General features: G+C 37.0%; 1 protein-coding gene across 2 annotated transcripts in view; it reads right to left on the reverse strand.

Moving 5' to 3' along the window:
• TEX11 (testis expressed 11) overlaps window positions 1–24,294 on the reverse strand; it is a 255,862-nt gene that overhangs the window by 164,440 nt on the left and 67,128 nt on the right. The window contains exon 9 of one of the 2 annotated variants that reach the window (XM_075999567.1): window positions 9,741–9,821. Coding sequence is in view for 1 of the 2 variants with exons in the window: in XM_075999568.1 (XP_075855683.1) it covers window positions 9,741–9,826 (86 nt within the window). In the remaining variant the exon portion in view is untranslated. Of the gene's footprint in view, window positions 1–9,740; window positions 9,827–24,294 lie in introns of both variants that reach the window. The other variant, XM_075999568.1, reaches the window with a different exon arrangement.

Genomic DNA, 24,294 nt, shown 5'->3' on the forward strand with positions numbered 1-24,294 from the left:
CTTTAAAAACCCTGTCTCCCAAATTCTCAGGGAGGCGGATTTGAAAATTTTTTCCGATCTCCTTGCTTAGTGCTATGCAGAATAAACTCCTTCTCTGCCGTAAACCGTGCTGTCGCAGCATAATTGGCTTCCTCTTCGGCAGCTGGCAAATGAACCTGGTTGGGTGGCAACATATCCATGTCTTGTACCCTTTCATTTTGACTGTTCTCCCTATATTTAATTTGCCACAATTAGAAAATAGAAGGTCTTAGGCCCACCACCGTGGACCCAGACTTCAAGCCCACCCCAGTGCCAGGCTGGCCCATGTGGCCTAAGGCCCCAGGCTTGCATCATGGACCCAACATCCAGGTACATCCCAGTCCCAGACCCATCCCTGTGGCCCCAGGCTCCAGGCTTATCCCAGGATAAGGTTGACCCCAATAGCCATAAGCTCCAGGCGTATCCCAGTGCCAGGCCAGGCCCCATGGCACAAGGCTCAAGGCTGGCCCCCTTGTATAAGTTCTAGGTCTCCCACAGTGCCAGGATGGCCATCACAGACCCAGACTCCAGGCCTACTCCAGCTCTAAGCTAGCCCCCAGGACCCCAGAGGACACAAGGTACAGACCCACTCCAGTGGACCCAGGTTCCAGGCTGGCCCTGCAGACACAGGCCCTAAGCCAGCAAACTTGAGGATTCAGCAACAAGCAGACCCATTGTACCCTATGAGATGACCCAGCCAGTATCACTAAACAGGCTGAATGATAAAGGGCTTTCTCTGCTGAAGTAAGCCTGTAAAGACTAAAAGAAGTACCTACTTGCTCAAATACACAAATACCAATGCAAGTCTACTAGGATTGAGAATAATCAGGGAAACATGACATGACCAAAGAAATAAATTAAAGCACCAATCACCAACCCTAAAGATATGGAGATCTGGCTGGGCGCTGTGGCTCACGCCTGTAATCCTAGCTCTTGGGAGGCCGAGGCGGGCGGATTGCTCAAGGTCAGGAGTTCAAAACCAGCCTGAGCAAGAGCGAGACCCCGTCTCTACTATAAATAGAAAGAAATCAATTGGCCAACTGATATATATATAAAAAATTAGCCGGGTATGGTGGCACATGCCTGTAGTCCCAGCTACCAGGGAGGCTGAGGCAGAAGGATCGCTCAAGCCCAGGAGTTTGAGGTTGCTGTGAGCTAGGCTGACGCCACGGCACTCACTCTAGCCTGGGCAACAAAGCGAGACTCTGTCTCAAAAAAAAAAAAAAAAAGATATGGAGATCTATAAACTGCATGACAAAGAATTCAAAATAATCAACTTAAAGAAGCTCAGTGAATTACAAGAGAACACAGACAACTAAACAAAATCAGGAAAACAATATAAGAACAAAATGAGAAGTTCAACAAAGAAAAACCATAAAATAGAGCCAAACAGAAATTCTGGAGCAGAACACAATGATGAAGCTAAAAAGTTCCATAGACAGCTTTAACAGAAGACTCTATCAAACAGAAGAAAGACTCACCAAGCTCAGTGACAGTTCCTTCGAAATTACCCAGTCAGAGGAACAAAAAGAAAAAAGAATGAAAGAGAGTGAAAAAATCCTGTTGGACATATGGGACACCATAAAGCAAAGAATAGGAATTCCAGAAGGATTCATAAAAAGGATCATAGAAAGAAAAAAGGTCAGACAGTTTAGTCAAGGGAACAACTACAGAATATTTCCTAAATGTGGAGAAAGAAGAGGACATCCAGATCCATGAAGCCCAAAGAATGCCAAATAAATTAAATATGAAAATATCTTCACTATGACACCTTATAATCCAACTCATAGAAATCAAAGAAAAAGGAAGAATTATGAAAGCAACAAGAGAGAAGTGACTTGTCACATAAAAGGGAACCTTCATAAGGCTATTACCAGATTTGTCAGCAGAAACTTTGCAGGCCAAAAAAGGTTGAGATGATACATTCAATGTGCTGAAATTTTTTTTAATTGCCAAAAAGAATACTATACCCACCAAAACAGTCCTTCAGAAATGAAGAAGTAATATTTTCTCAGACAAACAAAATCTGTGGGAGTTCATCACCACTAGAGCTGAAGTGATAAAGTAGTTCAAGTTAAAACGAAAAGATGCTAACAATATGAAAACATATAAAAGTATAAAACTCACTGTAAAGGTTAAGTATATAGTCAAATTCACAATACTGTAATGGTAGTATAGAAATCACTTTTAACAGTAGTATAAAATTTCTAAAAATATGGCTACATTATCTTATTAATGGATACACAATATAAAAAATATAAACTGTGACATCAAAAATGTACAATGTAGAGGAGAGGGAGTAAAGAGCTTTTGTATGTGATCACAGTTAAGTTGTTATCAGCTTTTAAAAGATAATTATTAACTTTAATATGTCTTCCATAAGTGTCATGGCAACCACATGGCAAAAACTTATGATAGATACACAACAATAAAGAGAAAGGAATCAAACCATATCACTATAAAAAAAAGCATCAAATCACAAAGGAAGACAGTGAAAGTAAGAAAAGAGCAAAGGAAGTATAAAATATTCAGAAAACAATGAAAAAATGGCAATAGTAAATCCTTATCTATCAATAATTAATTTGAATGTAAATTGATTAAATTCTCCAATCAAAAAACACAAAGTGTGTGAATGGATAAAACAATACTATCTATTTCCTTCCTACAAGAGACTCAACGTTAGCTTTACGGACACACTGAGGCTGAAAATAAAAGGATGGGAAAATATATTCCCTGCAAATGGTAACCAAAAGAGAGCAAGATGGCTATATTTATATCATAAAGAATAAACTTTATGTCAAAAACTGCCACAAGAAACAAAGAAGTTCATTATATAATGATAAAGATGTCAATTCATACAACAGGATATAATAATTATAAATATATATGTACCCAATATCAGACCACCTATAATATAAAGCAAATGTTAACAGAACTATAGGGAAAAATAAACAGTAACACAATAATAGGAGACTTTAATACGCCAGTGAAATCTTAATCACCAAGGTGATGTGATGGTATTAGGAGATGAGGCTTTGGGAAGATGCTTAAGTCATGGGTGCAGAGCCCTCATGGATGAAATTAGTGGCCTTATAAAAAAGGCTCAAGAGAAACCCCTTGCCCCTTCTGCCATTTGGCATTACTGTGAAAAGACAGCTGCCTAGGACATGGGCCCTCAGTAGACATCAAATATGATAGTGCCTAGATCCTGAACTTTCCATCCTCCAGAACTGTAAGAAATAAATTTCTGTTGTTTATAAGCCATGCAGTTTATGGTGTTTTGTTATATCAGCCCACATGTGTCTAGGACAATAAGGAAGCAGTGGAATTGAACAACACTATAGTCCAAATGGACTTAACATAAATATACAGAACATTCCATCCAATAGCAGCAGAAGATACATTCTTTTCAAGTGCAAATGGAAAGTTAAACATGTCTTAACAAATTTTAAGACTAAAATCATATCCAGTTATCTTTTCTAATCACAATGGTATAAAACTAGAAATCAATAGAAAGAAAATTTAAAAATTCATAAATATGTGGATATTAAATAACACACACCAAAAACAACCACTGAGTCAAAGAAAAAATCAAAAGGAAACTTAGAAAATATCTTGAGACAGCAGCACAAAATTCACAATGGCAAAGATGTGGCAACAACCCAAGTGCCCATCAATACATGAGGGGATTAATAAAATGTGGTATATGTATAAACTAAAAATGGTTACAATGGAGCACATTAAGAATGGCATTATTAACAATTAAAAAAAAAGAATGACATTAAAGAATGGGGGAGTTCTACTCAGCCACAAAAAACAATGGTGATATAGCATTTCCTATACTATCCTGGATAGAGCTGGAGCCCATTCTACTAAGTGAAGTATCACAAGAATGGAAAAACAAGCACGATATGCACTCACCAACAAATTGGTATTAACTGATTTAACTGACCAACACTTGAGTGTACATATAGTAGTAACATTCATTGGGTGTTGGGCAAATGGGAGGGGGAGGAGGGAATGGCTATATTCACACCTAATAGGTGTGGTGTGCATCATCTGGGGGATGGACCCACTTGAAGCTCTGACCTAGGTTGGGCAAAGGCAATATATTAACCTAAACATTTGAACCCCTGTAATATGCTGAAATAAAAAAAATATCTTGAGACAAATCAAAATGAAAATACAACACATAAAAACTTATGGAATGCAGCAAAAGTAGTACAAACAAGGAAATTTATTGTGACAAAAATGTACCTTAAAAAAGAAGATATCAATAATCTAACTTTACATCTAAAAAATTCAAAAAAGGAACAAACTAAGCCTACATTTAGCAGAAGGAAGAAAATAAAGATTAGAGCAGAAAAGAAGTGAAATAGAGAATAAAAAAATAGAAGAAAATCCATTAAACTAAGACATGGGGGAGGGGCATCAACAAGATTGTGAAATACTAATGAAGTCTCAAGCTCCACTCAACCCCACAAAAAATTCGATTACCAACTCTCCACAGATCAGAATATCTTTTTGAAAACCCCAATATTTGGAAACAAGCCTGAGATACCCACATGGTCCATAGAACTGAATCAAAACCTAATTAAAAGGATAAGAATGGCTAGGCGCGGTGGCTCATGCCTGTAATCCTAGCACCCTGGGAGGCCTCAGCGGGCGGATTGCTCAAGGTCAGGAGTTCGAATCCAGCCTGAGCAAGAGCAAGACCCCCTCTCTACTATAAATAGAAAGAAATTAATTGGCCAATAATATATATAGAAAAAAAATTAGCCGGGCATGGTGGCGCATGCCTGTAGTCCCAACTACTTGGGAGGCTGAGGCAGGAGGATTGCTTGAGGCCAGGAGTTTGAGGTTGCTGTGAGCTAGGCTGACACCACGGCACTCACTCTAGCCTGGGCAACAAAGTGAGACTCTGTCTCAAAAAAAAAAAGGATAAGAATGGCTTCACTGTGATCACACCACCCTTTTCCCTCCACCAAGTTGGCACAACACTAGATGTCAAAGGAATCCCCTGGGCCCACAATTCCCACAGTGGAAAAAGTGAACTGGAGGCATTTATTCAGCATCCCAAGCATTCTGAGACACTTCCCTGGAGGCCCACTCCAGTCTCATGTCACAGGGAACACTGGGGGCAAGGATACATCTAGACTATTGGGGTCACCAAAAAAAGGAGGCAGAGGCCACCATGACCAGCTCACGGATATTAGTAGCACCTCTGTGTTCCTGCCAGCTGTGGCACTCAGTTGAAAATACCAGCCAATTTCACGGCACACTCACAAAGCTGAGCTGGTCACCTTTAGAAGCGTGGTGAGAAGTTCGCCCTAGCTTGCATCCCTAGACAGCTAGTCTCCACACTGGGTCTCAGAGTTCACCCCTATGACCCTGCTCAGTCAGAGAAATAGCTGCCTCTGCTGAAAAGCATAGGGGCTAGACCTGCTTGACCCAAAAATTCGAGCAGTGGCTTTACTTAGCCAAAAAGCCCATGCAATAACCTGCCTCAGACAGAGAGAGTCCCACCTCCACACATTTTGGAAAAGCATAATAGCTAGACCTGCTTGACCTGGGAGGTCAAACAGCAACACAACTCAGACAAAGGTCCACCCTGACACAGATGCAATCCTCAATTACTCATTTCTAAGGAACATAGCTTCTGATCCCACCAATCCTAAGCATTGGCTACATCTAACTATGGAATTCAGCCTGGAGCCCTGCTCAACTACAGATGATAAATGGCAGAATCAACCAGCCATGGAATACCTCCTATGACTAGCCTTACCATAAGCAATCACAATAGTTTTCCAGCAGCTCCACCTGATGTTAGACCCCAGCCAGGGGTCTCAACAGAAAAAGGAGCCAAGCCAGAAGAAGTTCCATGCAACATCAAGGCAAAGTTAGTGGCCCAGTAAATTAGAGAATACATAACAAGTTAGGCCTGTCCAGGATTGTCACCACCTGGTCCTTCCAGAATCACAGGATAGAATAAACAGTAAAGGTCTATCCCTGCCAAAGAACAACTACCGTAAAGTTCAGACAGGAGAACTGTCTGCTCAAATATGCAGGCAATACAGACAACAATGCAAGGAAACAAAGATTACAAAGAATCATGAAATCACAACAACTCCAAAAGAAACTAATACAGCTCCAATAATGAACCCTAAAGAAATGCAAATCCAGGGGGGGAGCGGGTATATATATACATAATGAGTGAGATGTGCACCATCTGGGGGATGGTCATGCTGGAAACTCAGACTTGTGGGGGCAGGGGGAGGAAAGGGCATTTATTGAAACCTTAAAATCTGTACCCCCATAATATGCCGAAATTAAAAAAAAAAAAGAAATGCAAATCCATGAAATGGCTGATAAAGAATCTAGAATAATCTTCTTTAAAAAGTTCAATAAACTATAAACATATATGAATAGAGGCCGGGTGCGGTGGCTCACACTTGTAATCCTAGCACTCTGGGAGGCTGAGGCAGGCAGATCGTTTGAGCTCAGGAGTTTGAGACCAGCCTGAGCAAGAGTGAGACCCTGTCTCTACTAAAAACAGAAAGAAATTAGCTGGACAACTAAAAATATATAGAAAAAATTAGCCGGTGGTGGCACATGCCTGTAGTCCCAGCTACTCGGAAGGCTGAGGCAGGAGGATTGCTTGAGCCCAGGAGTTTGAGGTTGCTGTGAGCTAGGCTGACACCACGGCAATCACTCTAGCCTGGGCAACAAGCGAGACTCTGTCTCAAAAAAAAAGATTATTCTTTTTTAAGCACTAAAGGAGAGGCCAAGAAAAGCTTCATCCTTCCCTGTTATGCGCCCCCCCCCCCTTTTTTTTTTTGAGACAGAGTCTCACTTTGTTGCCCAGGCTAGAGTGAGTGCCGTGGCATCAGCCTAGCTCACAGCAACCTCAAACTCCTGGGCTCAAGCAATTCTCCTGCCTCAGCCTCCTGAGTAGCTGGGACTACAGGCATGCACCACCATGCCCGGCTAATTTTTTTCTATATATATTAGTTGGCCAATTAATTTCTTTCTATTTATAGTAGAGATGGGGTCTCGCTCTTGCTCAGGCTGGTTTTGAACTCCTGACCTTGAGCAATCCGCCCGCCTCGGCCTCCCAGAGTGCTAGGATTACAGGCGTGAGCCACCGCGCCCGGCCTGTTATGCCCCTTTTAATAAAGGATTTATTCTGCAAAATTTGGATTCAGTCAAAAGGCTACACTCAAGGATCCAGAAGGCCACATGTAGCCCCAAGGTCGCAGGTTCCCCACCCAGTAGGTATTCAGTGTTCTCAAAAAGAGTTAGGCCTGTAGAATGTACACTCATTTTCCATGGCCTCCTTCTGATATAAAATTTACAGAAAAGAATGCTTAATTAGTAGCTATTCATCTCTGCTTATAGCACCAACTGCTCTCAACAGTTGTCTCAACACATGGATATAATTAAAACATGAAAAAAAAAAAACTGTTCCAAAGATTGACACTATTATGATAGAAGATGTAGATGTTGGTTTTATGACATTTTATTTGGGAAGTTAAGAGTAATCCATGCTTGATCTATGATAAATGTTAGAAGAAACTAGTGGAGTGGCCACAGGAGTGTCCATTTGCAGTAAATAGCAAATACCTAAAGGTAGCAGCAGCAGCAGCTACCATTTACTGAGCAGTTCTATTTTCTAGGAGTGTTACTGAACACTCTATAATACACGCAGCATTATATTTAAACCCTACAGTACTCTAAAAAGTATCACAATATTTAACAATTTTGTACTAATATCATAGATGACAACAAATTTTGAATGAGAATTAGTCTGGTACTAAAGTCTATTCACTGTGCTAAAATTCCTAATGTTAACATAATTGATAATTACTTTTATATCTTTTAATCATTAAAATATGATAATTCCTTTCAAGGCATTTGTACATATTTCACCAAATTATTTTTATATGCCCAAAAGATGTGGAAAAAATAAGGAGGCAGAAAGATTAAAATCATATATAATAACTAAGGCTAGAATTAAAGTTTTTTCTGTTTTCTTCAATATCATTGTAATGATGCAAACACCAATACAGCGGTACTCTAAAAATGTTATCTATTTAGATTTTTATGAAAATATCACTGTGGGCCAAATTATCTTGCCACAAATATAGCCACTAAATATAGCAAAAATCTGATAGTGTTAGCTTATGATGTGGATGTCAGTCAGGTCCCATCATCACCACACATTTTCCTTCTGTAAGATTTTTTAAAAAGAAAGAAAAAAAGATGATAACAGATAAGAGGTGAAAAACACATGGCATTTGTGGAAATAACCTTCATGTCATGCCACTTCAAGCTTCAGCCTAATGTTTTGACCAGTTTCTAGAAAACATTCATCTTAATGACTCCTAATTAATTCACCCTCATTCTTGGTATAACCTTCAAGCTCAGTTCCAGACTTAAGTTTCCAGAAGCCATCAATGGTACCAGCATCCTTTTTTTGTTTGTTTTATTTTGTTTGTTTGGACCTCCCCATTCCTGCCTTCTTGGCATACCAGTCTTGTGATACGTTGATGCCATAAACTTTGTAAGTATTCTACTCCCAAATACAGCCAAATCCTGGGCTAGAACTCACTCATCATGTACTTTATTTAAAGGAAATCTGTGGTAAAACTGAGCTAAACTAGTTAGCTTTGTTGGTATATTTTAAATAATTAAATTTATAAAAATGTGATTTATAATAAAAACTTTCAGGTATAGTACAATTGTGTAAAGTAGTCTAAGTTGAGACAAGTATATATCTTACAATTGTATAAGCCTATTCTATCAAACATAGTTCTTTGAACAGAGTTTGATTAATCTTTGGGCTCTAAAAAGTATTTTACATAAACAAGTTATTTGCATAAATATTTTGTTAAAGATACACGTGAGTATATAATTTCAATGACCATATTTGTATTCATTTCCTTAAATGATAAATATAATTTATACAATAGTTAGATTATCGTTAAAATAATCACAGTAGTATTTCCAAATAACTAGAACCCTATACTCAGACAAGGTAAACATTTAGTGAATTGATTTAATATATTTTACTCCATGATCCTCTGATATTCAAAGCACCCTATGTGACATCTCCAGAAAAATACTTTTTTCACACAAATTCATTTAGCAATTACTGAGTATTTATTATGTGTCTGCACAGGCCCAGGTTTTCAGTAAAAGACATGGTTCTTGCATATAGGTGCTATGTTCTTGTGTTATCTTCTTGATATATCTGGCTTAAGCACAACAGTCCAAATCTTAGTATAGTGCTCAGCATTCAGTAAGTGTTACATATCAATATATACTTACTTGACTGATATTAAAATGCCAAAATTCATCTAAGACTAATAATTTTGCCTGATACTACCCCCACCCACCCCTCCACCTTATACCCTGGTGCAGGCAAACAGCAATAACTTCCAAAGCAACAACAAATAAATTTTTCATATTCCTGATGGAGATACAAAGGAAGAATGGGGTATGGGGAGTAAGTTTTTATGTTATATGAAGAAAAGAACACATTTTTCTATCAACTGGCAACATGTAAGAATAAGCAATACATGTTAAAAGAGTAAATAAATTTATCATGTTGTCATTTGAAGTCAGAGAAGGTTTAAACTGCCAAAGTACCCTACAGTAAATATTAACTGTCCTCTATGATACTATTCCTGAATTTACATTCATTGTTTTATTTGTATTACCTAAGCCAGAAAGAGCTTTCTTCATATTTATTCTGCTTGTGGGTTTCTACTCCAAAGTTGTAACAGAGAATATGAAGATATCTTGTCTGCAATATTAAAAAAGTGTCAGATTAGTGATTTCCTTAAATTCAAAAGAAACTATAGTTATTCAGAATCTTTAAAATTTACTTAAAGTGTTCTGTACATCAAAATAAACTTCTTCATCAAAAGCTTTCAATTTATATAAAGAAGAAATATAAAACATTCAGGTTACAGCATTAGTTATGTATGGGAAAATATTACAACATATTATTAACAGAACTTAAAAGATCTTTTGTAACAGGAAATGAGAAACCCAGTCATTGCCCAACAAAAGGACAGCTAAAACACTGCTTTTGGCTGCCAGATCCAGTAAAAGGCTAATGTGGGGAATATATTCAAAGATAAAAAATCCCTATGGGTAAGGGGGAAGCGGAGGAATGAATGGGTTTTGTTGTTGTTTTTTCTCAAAATTAAGACAACTTTTTAAAAATTCTGAACTTTTGAAATGTGTTCATAGCACTATCCATGCATAAGACTTATTTACAAATAATAATTTTATCTTTAGCAACAACAATTTTCTTTACTAAATTACCATTGAGATGAAAGCAATAATAAGTATGTGAATGGTGCCATAGGAAAACACTCTTTTATGGGTTAATCAGCACCTCAGTCCCTGCATTAACGTCATGTTTTATAGAATTTTCATCTTTCAAAATACCAGGAAATGGCATAGGGTAAATTTTAATTCTAATAATTTATCTAAATATCGCCTCAGTATTTATAGAAACCATCTATCCAGTATTTGATTATACCCATAAAAAGTCCTTTATAAGTTTCACCTGAGTAAGACTACAGAAGCAGATCCTCAATTAAGAATCTAAGATCTGAAGCAAGTTATTCATAAGTAATGTGTAAAGACCTGTCTTGCTTCAAAAAAGTTTCCCTTTGAATTACAGTACATTCAGAAAATAGAAGCTCAATATGCATGCCTGAGCACATCAGACCTACTGTATTTTTTAGTCTAAAATAAAGAATAGTCTTAGAAATTTGGTCTGGCAAGAATCCAGAGGTATTTAAATGCATTCTTGACACCTCAGCAAAATCAGCTTAACCATTACATGCCCCAGATCCCATAGGTTCACACAGGGCCATACCAATTGTGTAGCTATAATGGAATAATGCAGCTCACACCCACTTGCTGCAGAGAGGCCTGTAACTGAACTTGTACAGGAAAAACAGAAAATAAAAATTTCAATGAACATTTACATGTACTGAGCTGTTATTCAATTTCCTCAGTATTTCTGCCTCTGCCTTCACAATCCTTTCAAGTATACTTACGTTAAATACTAATTCCTAGGGAAGAAAAGAATACAAAATAATAACAAACTTATAACAACAAACCTAAAAAAGACTAAAAGAATTTTCAAGAGATCTGCAGTATTTTTTAATATAATGACAAAAAATGTTTTTACTAACAATACTGCTCTATTCACCCACTTGATAATTTATACATTCAATAACTTTTTATTAAACATCTCCTATCTATTAGGCACCATTATAGACATTAGAGATACATCAGTGAACAAAACAGACAAAACTCCTTGTCTTCATAAAATATTTCTAATAAGATATGAGGTACTAAGATTCATAAAATTATGTATTTAAGAAAATATATTTTTAGCCTTCCATGGAGTGTTAACATCTCATTTTGCAAGCAAAGACACATGGCAAAAATAATACTAGGGGCTGGGCGCGGTGGCTCACGCTTGTAATCCTAGCACTCTGGGAGGCCGAGGCGGGCGGATTGCTCAAGGTCAGGAGTTCAAAACCAGCCTGAGCGAGACCCCGTCTCTACTATAAAAATAGAAAGAAATCAATTGGCCAACTAATATATATATATAAAAAATTAGCCGGGCATGGTGGCTCGTGCCTGTAGTCCCAGCAACTCGGGAGGCTGAGGCAGTAGAATTGCTTGAGCCCAGGAGTTTGAGGTTGCTGTGAGCTAGGCTGACGCCACGGCACTCACTCTAGCCTAGGCAAGAAAGCGAGACTCTGTCTCAAAAAAAAAATAATAATAATAATAATAATACTAGGAAGATATATATTTATATGTCTATTATATATTGGTCATATAGAAAGGGACCTACGGGGGCTCCAGGGCCCATGGGATCTCTAGAACCAGCAGCCACTGCTACATTGACTGTCCCAGAAATGACAGCCTCAACCTAATACCTACTTTGCAACGCCAAGATGAGACTATATAGATGATAAATAAATACTCAATTAGCTATTGTTGGTAAAAATGAATTTGATGACCAGCTTTTTGGTTCAATACCAGGCTTTTTATTTTCAATTAACTAAATAATTTCATTGTATGCAACTTACTTTGTAAATAGGCTTTCAAAATTGAGAAAAAGCAAACCTCCAATTACTTTTTTAGTCCCAAGTTACCAAGCTATTTTTTTCTGATTTGGTTGTCTTTTAATAATCTATAGATCATGCATTTTACATTTTGTTCAATTATAATAGTGTATCAATAATTGAATGATAATTGCCTGGCCTTAAGACATTTACCTTCCAACCCCTCCCTTACTCAGCTTTCTCTAATCCTCAGATATCTCAGTAATAATCAAGAATAGCTTATTAGTTATTTCTCGTGGTACTCTAAGATACAAATTTACATATCCAATTTCCCAAATACTTTTTTCTCTGCCTCTGAATAACAATACGACATTGCCATCTGCCTTCATGCCAATACCTCATATTGATTCCTAATCTTGTTCTGGGATACAAGAAGGATATCTCAAAAGAAAAAGAGTTGGTTTATTTAATCATTAATTCCTTTTAAGTGAATAACACTGTTAGGTCTTCTCCAACCTTTATCTGATCATTTCATTATAAGATTTTCTGCCCTCGATTTCCAGGTCCATTGTCTAAACTGTACGCCCATCAAAAACATGCATTCTAAATAATTTCATTGACCTTTAAAATTAAAAGCATGATTTTCCTAAACGTAAAGTTCTATTAACCACTAACCACCTTCCAAATAAAGTATTCTTTTTAAGACAGAGTCTCACTCTTTTGCCTGGGCTAGAGTGCTGTGGCGTCAGCCTGGCTCACAGCAACCTCAAACTCCTGGGCTCAAGCGATTCTTTTGTCTCAGCCTCCTGGGTAGCTGGGACTACAGGCATGCGCCACCATGCCCGGCTAATTTTTTCTATATCTTTATAGCTGTCTGACTAATTTATTTCTATTTTTACTAGAGATGGGGTCTTGCTCTTGCTTAGGCTGGTCTGGAACTCCTGACCTTGAGCGATCCTCCTGCCTCAGCCTCCCAGAGCGCTAGGATTACAGGCGTGAACCACCGCGCCTGGCCCCAAATAAAGTATTAATACAAACTCTTTTTTTAAATTTCAGGATATTATCGGGGTACAAACATTTTGCTTACAAATAAAGACTTTGCCTGCCCAAGCCAGGGCTAGAGGCGTGCCCTTCCCCCATACAGAGCGCACCGCATCCATTACTTGTGAATTTACCCACCCTCACCTCCCCACCTGACCAACACCCAATAACTAATAAACCATCTAAAGGAACTGGAAAAGAGCAAATTCATTCTAAACCTAGCAGAAGAAAAGAAATAACTAAGATCAGAGTAGAACTAAATGACATTGAGAACAAAAGAACTATACAGAAGATCAATAAAACCAAAACTTGGTTTTTCGAAAAGATAAACAAAATTGACAGCCCTCTGGCTCAATTAACAAGAACTAGAAAGGAAAGGACTCTAATAAACACAATTAGAAATGAAAAAGGGAGGCCGGGCGCGGTGGCTCACGTCTGTAATCCTAGCACTCTGGGAGGCCGAGGCAGGCGGATTGCTCAAGGTCAGGAGTTCAAAACCAGCCTGAGCAAGAGCGAGACCCTGTCTCTACTATAAATAGAAAGAAATTAATTGGCCAACTAATATATATAGAAAAAAAATTAGCCAGGCATGGTGGCGCATGCCTGTAGTCCCAGCTACTCGGGAGGCTGAGGCAGGAGGATCACTCAAGCCCAGGAGTTTGAGGTTGCTGTGAGCGAGGCTGACGCCACGGCACTCACTCTAGCCTGGGCAACAAAGCGAGACTCTGTCTCAAAAAAAAAAAAAAAATACAAAACCTTATCTTTGAATACTATAAAAATCTATATGCCCAAAAACTACAAAATGTAGAGGAAATGGACAATTTCTTGGAAACATATAACCTTCCTAAGTTCAACCAGGAGGAAATAAAATTCCTGAACAGACCAATATCAAACACAGAAATCGGAGCAACAATTAAAAACCTTCCAACAAGAAAACGTCCCAGACCAGATGGGTTTACACTCAAATTTTACCAAACCTACAAAGAAGAACTCATACCTATACTGCAGAAATTATTCTACAACATGGAGAAAGATGGTATCCTCCCAAACTCATTCTACAAAGCCAGTATCACCCTGATACAAAAGCCAGGAAAGGACACAACAAAGAAAAGAAAACTACAGACCAATATCTGTCATGAATATAGATGCAAAAATCCTCAACAAAATCTTGGCAAATCTTGAAGCTCTGACTTGGGTGGAGCAAAGGCAATATATGTAACCTAAACATTTATTTTTTATTTATTGTTTTTATTTCGGCATATTATGGGGGTACAGACTTTAAGGTTTCAATAAATGCCCTTTTGCCCCCGTACCCCCACAAGTCTGAGTTTCCAGCATGCCCATCCCCCAGATGGTGCACATCTCACTCATTATGTATGTATATACCCATCCCCTCTCCCCCCCCACCTGCCCAATACCCTATTACTGTAGTACCTATGTGTCCACTTAGGTGCTGCTCAGTTAATACCAGTTTGCTGGTGAGTATATGTGGTGCTTGTTTTTCCATTCTTGGGATACTTCACTGAGTAGTATGGGTTCCAGCTCTAACCAGGAAAATATAAGATGTGCTATATCACCGTTGTTTCTTAGAGCTGAATAGTACTCCATGGTATACATATACCACATTTTATTAATCCATTCTTGGATTGATGGGCACTTGGGCTGTTTCCACAGACTTGCAATTATGAATTGTGCTGCTATAAACATTCGAGTGCAGGTGTCTTTTTTGTAGAGTGTCATGGGACCTTTTGGGTAGATGCCCAGTAATGGGATTGCTGGATCAAATGGTAGATTCACTTGTATCGCTTTAAGGTATCTCCATATTGCTTTCCACAGAGGTTGAACTAGTTTGTAGGTCCCACCAGCAGTGTAGAAGTGTTCCTCTCTCTCCGCATCCACGTCAGCATTTATTGTTTGGAGACTTTTTGATAAAGGCCATTCTCACTGGAGTTAAGTGATATCTCATTGTGGTAACCTAAACATTTATACCCCCATAATATGCTAAAATAAAAAAAATAATTTAGGCCAGGTGTGGTGGTTCATGCCTGTAATCCTAGCACTTTGGGAGGCTGAGGCGGGAGGATCATTCAAGATCAGGAGTTCAAAACCAGCCCGAGTAAGAGCGAGACCTCGTCTCTACTAAAAATAGAAATAAATTAATTGACCAATTTAAAAAATATATATGCCGGGAGCGGTGGCTCACGCCTGTAATCCTAGCTCTGTGGGAGGCCCAGGCGGGCAGATTGCTCGAGGTCAGGAGTTCGAAACCAGCCTGAGCAAGAGGGAGACCTTGTCTCTACTATAAATAGAAACAAATTAATTGGCCAACTAATATATATAGAAAAAATTAGCTAGGCATGGTGGTGCATCCCTGTAGTCCCAGCTACTCGGGAGGCTGAGGCAGCAGGATTGCTTGAGCCCAGGAGTTTGAGGTTGCTGTGAGCTAGGCTGATGCCACGGCACTCACTCTAGCCTGGGCAACAAAGTGAGACTCTGTCTCAAAAAAAAAATGAAAATAAAAATATATAGAGAAAAAATTAGCCGGGCATGGCGGCACATGCCTGTAGTCCCAGCTACTCGGGAGGCTGAGACAGAAGGATTGCTTGAGCCCAGGAGTTAGAGGTTGCTGTGAGCTAGGCTGATGCCATGACACTCTAGCCTGGGCAACACAGTGAGACTCTGTTTCAAAATATATATATATATATATATATATATATATATATAAATAAATAAAATTTTAAAACAATAAAAGATTAAAAACACTGGAAACAAGGACAATATCCATTTCTTAGCAATAGTCCCTGTTTAACAGCAGAGACATTAGAGCCACACTGTTTAGGTTTAAATCTAGTTTTCATCATTTACTGTATATCCTTGAGCAAGATACCAAAACCCTTTTGCCTCAGTCCATATCTATAAAATAAGGATGACAATTGTACTCACTTCACAAGGTTGTTGTAAAGATAAAAAAGCAGATTTCATACATAAGATCAATAATCAAAATGGCAAGTAACATCAGAGAAAAGGGCACAGTAGGGAATTCCAAGGGCCTCACCTTCCACAGAAACACTGACAAAAATGAACAAAAACTGTCAGAATCAAATTTGTTGGAACTTTGAAAAACAGTCAAAGGTTTACATTAACCAAGCAAATGTAAATCATGGAAAAGGTGACAAACACAGTAGGAGAGCTCCATGGTATTTTAACTTTAGCTTCATCCCGCCTCATTCCCTGGCATAGTGGCAGTCTTAAAGATAGCAGCCCTCATTCCCAATGTGGACTCCTGGTTCACAAGAAAACAAAAAGGATTTTGTTACTAAGGAATTGTGTTTGTTGGATTGACCTATCCTGGAGTTCCCAGAAGGACAAGTGCTTGCCTTTGTTTCTCCTAACTCAGAACTCTTACAAAGTGGAAAGTAGCTAAGCAGAGAAATTAGCTAGAAAACACTGAGAAGCAAAAGAACAAGCAACTGCTGCCTGGGGCAAAACATGACATTGGGGCAAACAATACCACACATTGAAAGCCTGGGAGGAAAAGCTGCAGAGAGAGTTATGTTGGGCAATAAGGGCTTTGAAAAGCTCACACATACAATGGGAAATCTAGACAGCCAAGGGGATGTCCAGGGCAAGATGTATGCTGAGAAAAGGCATGAGAAGACCCTAAGCTTTCACCTCCAGCTGATCTTTAGATTCAATGCAACCAGGAAGCAAAGGCTAGGGCAGAGTTGTAAACAGTGTGACTAAGCATTGAAGGAGAGCTCCAACACAGATCCAATATACAAAGACAGGGAGAGTATTTTTTCTTTCCTTTCATTTCTTTTTTATTTTTGTCGCCAAGGATTTATGGAAATCTTTGTCAAACCATTAGCTGACTACAAGTTAAAGTAAAGGAGACAAAGAATACAGTTTTTTTTTTTAATAGTTTAGAAAAGTGACTAAACAAACAAAACCACTACAGGCCAGGCGCGGTGGCTCACGCCTGTAATCGTAGCACTCTGGGAGGCCAAAGCAGGCAGATTGCTCCAGGTCAGGAGTTCAAAACCAACCTGAGCAAGAACGAGACCTAGTCTCTACTATAAATAGAAAGAAATTAATTGGCCAACTAATATGTATAGAAAAAATTAGCCGGGTATGGTGGCGCATGCCTGTAGTCCTAGCTAACTTGGGAGGCTGAGGCAGCAGGATTGCTTGAGCTCAGGAGTTTGAGGTTGCTGTGAGCTAGGCTGACACCACGGCACTCACTCTAGCCTGGGCAGCAAAGTAAGACTCTGTCTCAAAAACAAACAAAAAAAACCACTACAAAGCACAGCAAGAACAACAAACTTTGAGGAGGGGGAAAAGTCTGACTTCCAAAGTTACCACATTATGATATTGAAAAGAACTAATCTTCAAAAACAATAACAAAAAAGTGAGGCATACAAAGAAACAAGAAATTATGGCCCATCACAGAATAAAAAAAAGAAATGAACAGAAACTATCTCTGGGGAAGAATAGATATTGGACTTAATAAACTGAGACCTTAAATCAATTGTCTTAAATATGCTCAAAGAGCTAAAGGAAATCATGGAAAAGAACTAAAGGAAACAAGAAAAAAGATGTCTCACCAAATAGAAGAGTTCAATAAAGAGATAGAAATTACTTTTTTAATTCTGAAAATAAAAATACAGTAACTGAAATGAAAAATTCACTCACTAAAGATTTTGAAACCAGACTAGGGCAGAAAGAATTAAAAAATCAACAAACTTGAAGGTAGGTCAACTGAAATTATCCAGTCTGAGGAACAGAAAGAAAAGAATGAAAAACAATGAATAAAGCCTAAGAAACCCAAGGAAAAACAACAATTTTTACAAAATGTAAGTCTGAGAAGGAAATGAAATGGAGAGGGAAGCAGAAAGAATATTTAAAGGAATAATGGCCAAAAAATTCCAAAATGTGATAAAAAAAAAGATATAGATCTACAAATCCAAGAAGCTCAACAAACTGTAAGTAGGATAAACACAAAGAGATCCACACTGAGACACATTATAATCAAACTGTCAAAGGCCAAAGACAAAGAGAGAATCTTGAAAGGCAGCAAGAAAGATGTGATTAGTCATATAAAAGGGTTCCTCAATACAGTAATAGCTGATTTCCCATCAGAAACCATAGAGGCCAGAAAGCAGTAGGATGACATATTTAAAGTGATGAAAGAAAAAAAAGTTGTCAACCAAGAGTCCTATAATAAGAAAAACTATACTTTTTTTTGAGACAGAGTCTCACTCTGTCACCCTGGGTAGAGTGCCATGGTATCATAGCTCACTACAACATCAAACTGCTGGGCTTAAGCAATCCTCTTGCTTCAGCCACCCAAAACCTGGGACTATAGGCACACACCAAGACGCTCAGCTAATTTTTCTATTTTTAGTAGAGACAGGATCTTGCTCTTGCTCAGGCTGGTCTTGAAATCCTGAGCTCAAGTGATCCTTCCAGGATTACAGGCATGAGCCACCATACCTGGTCTTAAGAGACATTTCCATAAAAACAAAAGCTGAGAGTTAGTTTGTGGCTAGTAGACCTACCCTAGAATAAGGGACTCTAGAGGGAGTCCCTTCAGGCCAAATAAAATCACACTAAACAGTAATTCAAAAACATATAGAGAAAGAAAAACACTGGTAAAAGTTAGTAGGTAAATGTAAAAATCAGTATTAATATATTTTTGGTTTGTAACTCTACTTTTTTATATGATTTAAAGAAAAATAGATAAAACAATAAGTAAAAATCTATGTTAATGGGAGCACAATATATAAATATATAATTTGTGACAATAATATAAAGGGGGAGGGACAGACATGTATACCAGCAGAGTTTTTATATAATATTGAAGCTAATTGGTAGTAATTCAAACTAGATTGTTATAGGTGTATGATGTTGATTATAATTCCCATGGTAACCAATAAAAAAATTAGTTAAAACATGTACAGAAAAGGAAATAAAGGAAACTCAAAATGGCAGACTAGAAAAAAATGCAATTGAACAAAAATAAGGTAGTAATGGAGAGAATGAGGAATAAAAAGATAAAAGACATATAGATATATAAAAACTAATGGAAAATGGCAGAAGTGAGTCCTTCCTTGCTGGTACAGCTGGCCCTCCATATCCATGGATTCCACATCTATGGATTCAATCAACCAAGGATTAAAAATATTTAAAAAATAAGTGGATGATTGTATCTGTACTGAACATGTACAAGCTTTTTTCTTGCCATTATCACCTAACCAATACAGTATAACAACTATTTAACTAGAATTTTCATTGCATTAGGTATTATACGTAATCCAGAGATGATTTAAAGTATATAGGAGGATATGTGTAGGCTATATGCAAATACTACACCATTTTATATAAGGGACTTGAGCATCCATGGATTTTGGTACTGTGGTGGGTCCTGGAACTGACCTCCACAAATACTAAGGAATGACTATAATTACTCTGGCTTTTTTTTTTTTTTTTTATTTACGGATTCTCAGCAGAAATACTCTGGCTTTTTTTGTTGTTGTTCATTAAGTGTTACTTGTATTATATATAACAATATTCATATCAGATTTACAATCATGAATAATTTAAAAACTAGCTTAACTATCTTATAATAAAGTAAATGATTAAATAAAGTTATACATATAATTACAGAGATTTAAAAAATGTCATTTGTAATTACATGTAATTAGATTGAACTCTCCAATTAAAAGGCAGAGATCAGCAGATTGGATTTTAAGAACTTTTTTAAAACCATTATCCAACTATATGCTGTCTAGAAAAAACTCACTTTTGGATACAAACACAAAAATAGGTTGAAAGTAAAAAGGATGGAAAAAGATATTCCACACAAATAGGAACCAAAAGAAAGCTGGAGTACCCACACCAGTATCAGACAAAATATACTTCAAGTCAAAAAATGTTGTAAGAAACAAAGAAGAACATTATATATTGAAAAAAATCATAAATTTATCAAGAAAGTATAACAATTATAAACATACACACAACTAACAACAGAGCACTAAATATATAAACTTTTTTTTTTTTTTTTGAGATAGAATCTTGCTTCCTTGCCCAGGCTAGAATGCTGTGGCATCAGCCTAGCTCATAGCAACCTCAAACTCCTGGGCTTAAGCAATCCTCCTACTTCATTCTCCCAAGTAGTTGGGACTACAGGCATACACCATGACACCTAGCTATTTTTTTCTATTTTTAGTAGAGATAGGGTCTCACTTTTCTTCAGGCTGGTCTTGAACTCCTGATCTCAAGAGATCCTCCCACCTCAGCCTCCCAGAATGCTAGGATTACAAGCATGAGCCACCATGCCCAGCCTCAAGTATATAAACTTAAAATCAACCGAATTAAAGAAAAAAATAGACAGTTCTACAATTATACTTGGAAATATCAATATGTCACAATCAATCATAGATATAACAACCAGACAAAAGATCAATAAAGGAAAATGAGGACCTGAATAACACACATACACTAACTAGACCTACCAAACGTATACAGAACACTATACCTAAAAACAGCAGTACACACATTCTTCTCAGGAGCACATGGAACATTCTCTAGGATAAACCATATGTTTCACCACAAGATAAGTCTCAATAAATTTTAAAATATTGAAATCATACTAAGCATTTTCTTTTACCATGATGGAATGAAACCAGAAAACTGAAATATTCACAAATATGTCAAAAATAAACAACAAACCCTTAAACAACAAATGTGTCAAAGAAGACACCCCAAAGGAATACAGAAAATATTTGCAGGTGAATGAAAATGAAAACATACCAAAACTTATGGGATGCAGCAAAGGCAGTGCTCAGAGGTAAATTTATAGCTATATATGCCGCATTAAAAAGAATAAAGGTCTCAAATTAATAACCTAGAAAAAAGAAACTCTTTCAAATAATGGAACACAGGGAATACTTCTATCTCATGATATGAAGCCAGCATTACCCTGATACCAATGCCAGACAAACACATTACAAAATTTGAAAATTACAGACCAATGTCCTTTATGAATATAGATGCAAAAATCCTCAATAAAATATTAGCCAACAAAATCCAAGAATACTATACACCATCACCAAGTGGGATTTATCCCAGGAATGCAAGGGTGGTTCAACATTATAAAAACTAATCAATGTAATACACTACATTACTAGAACAGGGGGGAAAAGCTACATAATGTCAACTGATGTGGAAAAAGCATTTGACAAAAACTCAACAAACTTTCATGATATAAACACTCAACAAACTAGGAATAAGAGAGCCTCTCGACCTGATGAAGGCATTCATGAAAAGCCCTTGGCTAACATCATACTTACTGGCACAAGAATAAACTTTCCCCCTAAGAGCAGGAAAAAAACAAGGATGCTTGCCTCCACCACTTCATTCAACATTGTATGAGAAGTTCTAACTGGGAAAATGGGAAGAAAAACAAATAAATAAAAGGCATCCAGATTGTAAAAGAAGAAGTAAAACCATCTCTATTCACAGATGATATGATCTTATACATAGAAAATCCTAAGGAATCCACAAAAAACTATTAGAACTAATAAACTCAGCAAATTTGCAGGCTACAAAATCAACACACAAAAGTCAGTTATATTTCTATACAATACCAACGAACAATCAGAAAGGAATGTAAGAAAACAATTCCATTTACAACAACATCAAAAAGATTGAAATAGGAATAAATTTAACCAAGAAGTTGCAAGACATATGCACTGAAAACTATGAAACATTGCCAACAGAAATTTTTAAAGCCCTAAATAAATGGAAAGACATCGTCTGGTCATGGAATGGCAAACAAAATTGTTAGAATGGCAGTACTCCCCAAAGTGATACAGAGATTCAATGCAATCTCTATCAAAATACCAATGGATTTTCATGCTGAAATAGAAAAGCCAATGTCTGACTCCATATGAAATTGCAAGGGACCCTGAATCACCAAAATAATCTTGAAAAAGAAGAACAAAGTTCAAACACTCAAATTTCCCTGTTACAAATGTACAGTACTACAAAGGTACAGTAGTCAAAATAGTGTGCTACTGGCATAAAGATAGACTGATGGAATAGAATTGAGAGCACAGAAATAAACCCATACATCTATGGGTAATGGATTTTAGACAAGAGTGTCAAGACCATTCAATGGAGAAAGAATATCCTCTTCAACAAAGATGCTAGAACAATTATATTTCCACATGAAAAACAATGAATTTGGACCCCTACCCAACATTATACACAAACATTAACTCAAAATGGGAAAAGACCTTTATAATTTTAAGTGCTAAAACTATAAAACTCTTACAAGAAAACGTAGTGGTAAATCTTCATTACCTTGGATTTGGCAGTGGATTCTTAGATAAGGCACTGAAAGCATGAGCAACAGAATAAAAAGCAGATAAACTGAACTTAAGTCAAATTAAAAACTTGTGAATTAAAGGACACTATCGTGAAAGTGAACAGGCAACCTGCATAATGGAGAAAATATTTGTAAATCATGTGTATACATTTGATAAGGGGAAAAATATACAAAGAACTCTAATAACTCAACAACCAAAAGACAACCCAGTTAAAAAACAGGCAACAGATTTGAATATACATTTTTCCAAAGAGCAGAATGGCCATTAAAAAAGGCCCAAAGGCACATGAAAAGATGCTCAACATCATTAGTCATTAGGGAAAAGCAAATCAAAACTACACTGAGAGGCTGCAAAGATTTCAAAGATAAACTGAATAAAAGAGAAAAAAAATAAAAGAAAAAAGTATGAAATTTAAAAAAAAAGCTACACTGAGAGACAACACTTCACACCTACTAGGATGGCTTTAATTTAATGCATTAACTGCCATGTAAGTTGCATTTAACTCATGCTAGTTTTGACCCCAGGGTCTCATGAAGCATATGTAACTCACACGGCTCTTCACCTTGGGAGCAGCAAGAACTATTTTTCAAGTTGCATATAACTCATGCACAGAAAACAATAAAAAATAACAAATTTTTCATTAAATTAAAAAGGACCATATTATTTTCAAAGTTTTTATTATATTTTCGGAATAAAACACCATGACCCCAAAGAAAAAAATGTTTTTCTAGTTAATGTGTTAACAAGCACTGGTGAGGATATGAAGAAACTGGAATCCTCATACACTGCTAGTGGGAATGTAAGGTTGAAAACAGTATGGTAGTTCCTCAAAAAATTAAAAATAGAATTACCATACGATCCAGCAATTCTACTTCCAGTAATATACCCAAAAGAATTGAAAGGATTTCAAAAAGATATTTGTACACCCACATTTATAGCAGCATTATTCACAATAGCTAAAGTGTGAAAGCAACCCAAGTGTCCATCAACAGATGAATGGATAAGCAAAACGTGTGTATGTGTGTATGTGTGTGTGTATCATGCAATAATTATTCCACTTTGCAACAGATGGAAACCAGCTAAAAGGTAGAAGCTATGCCAAGTGGCCACTGAGAGATGAACAGATAAATAAACTTTAGAACATACATAAAAAGGAACATTATTCAGCCTTAAAAAGGAAAGAAATTCTGCAATATGCTATGACATGGATGAATCTTGAGGATATCATGCTAAGTGATATAAGCTGGTCACAAAAAGATAAATTATTTTACGACAGTTTTAAAAATTGAAAGAAAAAGGAAGTACTGATGCATGCTACAATGTGGATGAAGCTCAAAAACATATATGCTAAGTGAAAGAAGCCACAACAAAAGGTTACATATTTTATGATTTCATTCATATGAGATATCCAAAAATCAGTAAATCTATAGAGATAGAAAGCAGATTGGCATGGCCAGGGGCTGGGGTTAGGGGGCAATGAGAGTGACTGTTTAATGTTATAGAGTCTTACTTTGGGTGATGAAATGTTTTGGAACTAGATAGATATGATGGTTTTGAATGTAAAAAACTCCACTAAATTGTTCATTTTAAATTGGTTGTTCTCATGATGTGTGAATTTCAACTCAATTTTAAAAGGTTAAAAAAAGTGTGCATTAATGCTCATAACAATATTATTTATAATAACAGAGACAACAACCCAACTGTCAATCAAGTGATTAATGGATAAATAAAATATGCTA

The sequence above is a fragment of the Microcebus murinus genome, chromosome X, assembly GCF_040939455.1.
Source record: "Microcebus murinus isolate Inina chromosome X, M.murinus_Inina_mat1.0, whole genome shotgun sequence".
NCBI lineage: Eukaryota > Metazoa > Chordata > Mammalia > Primates > Cheirogaleidae > Microcebus > Microcebus murinus.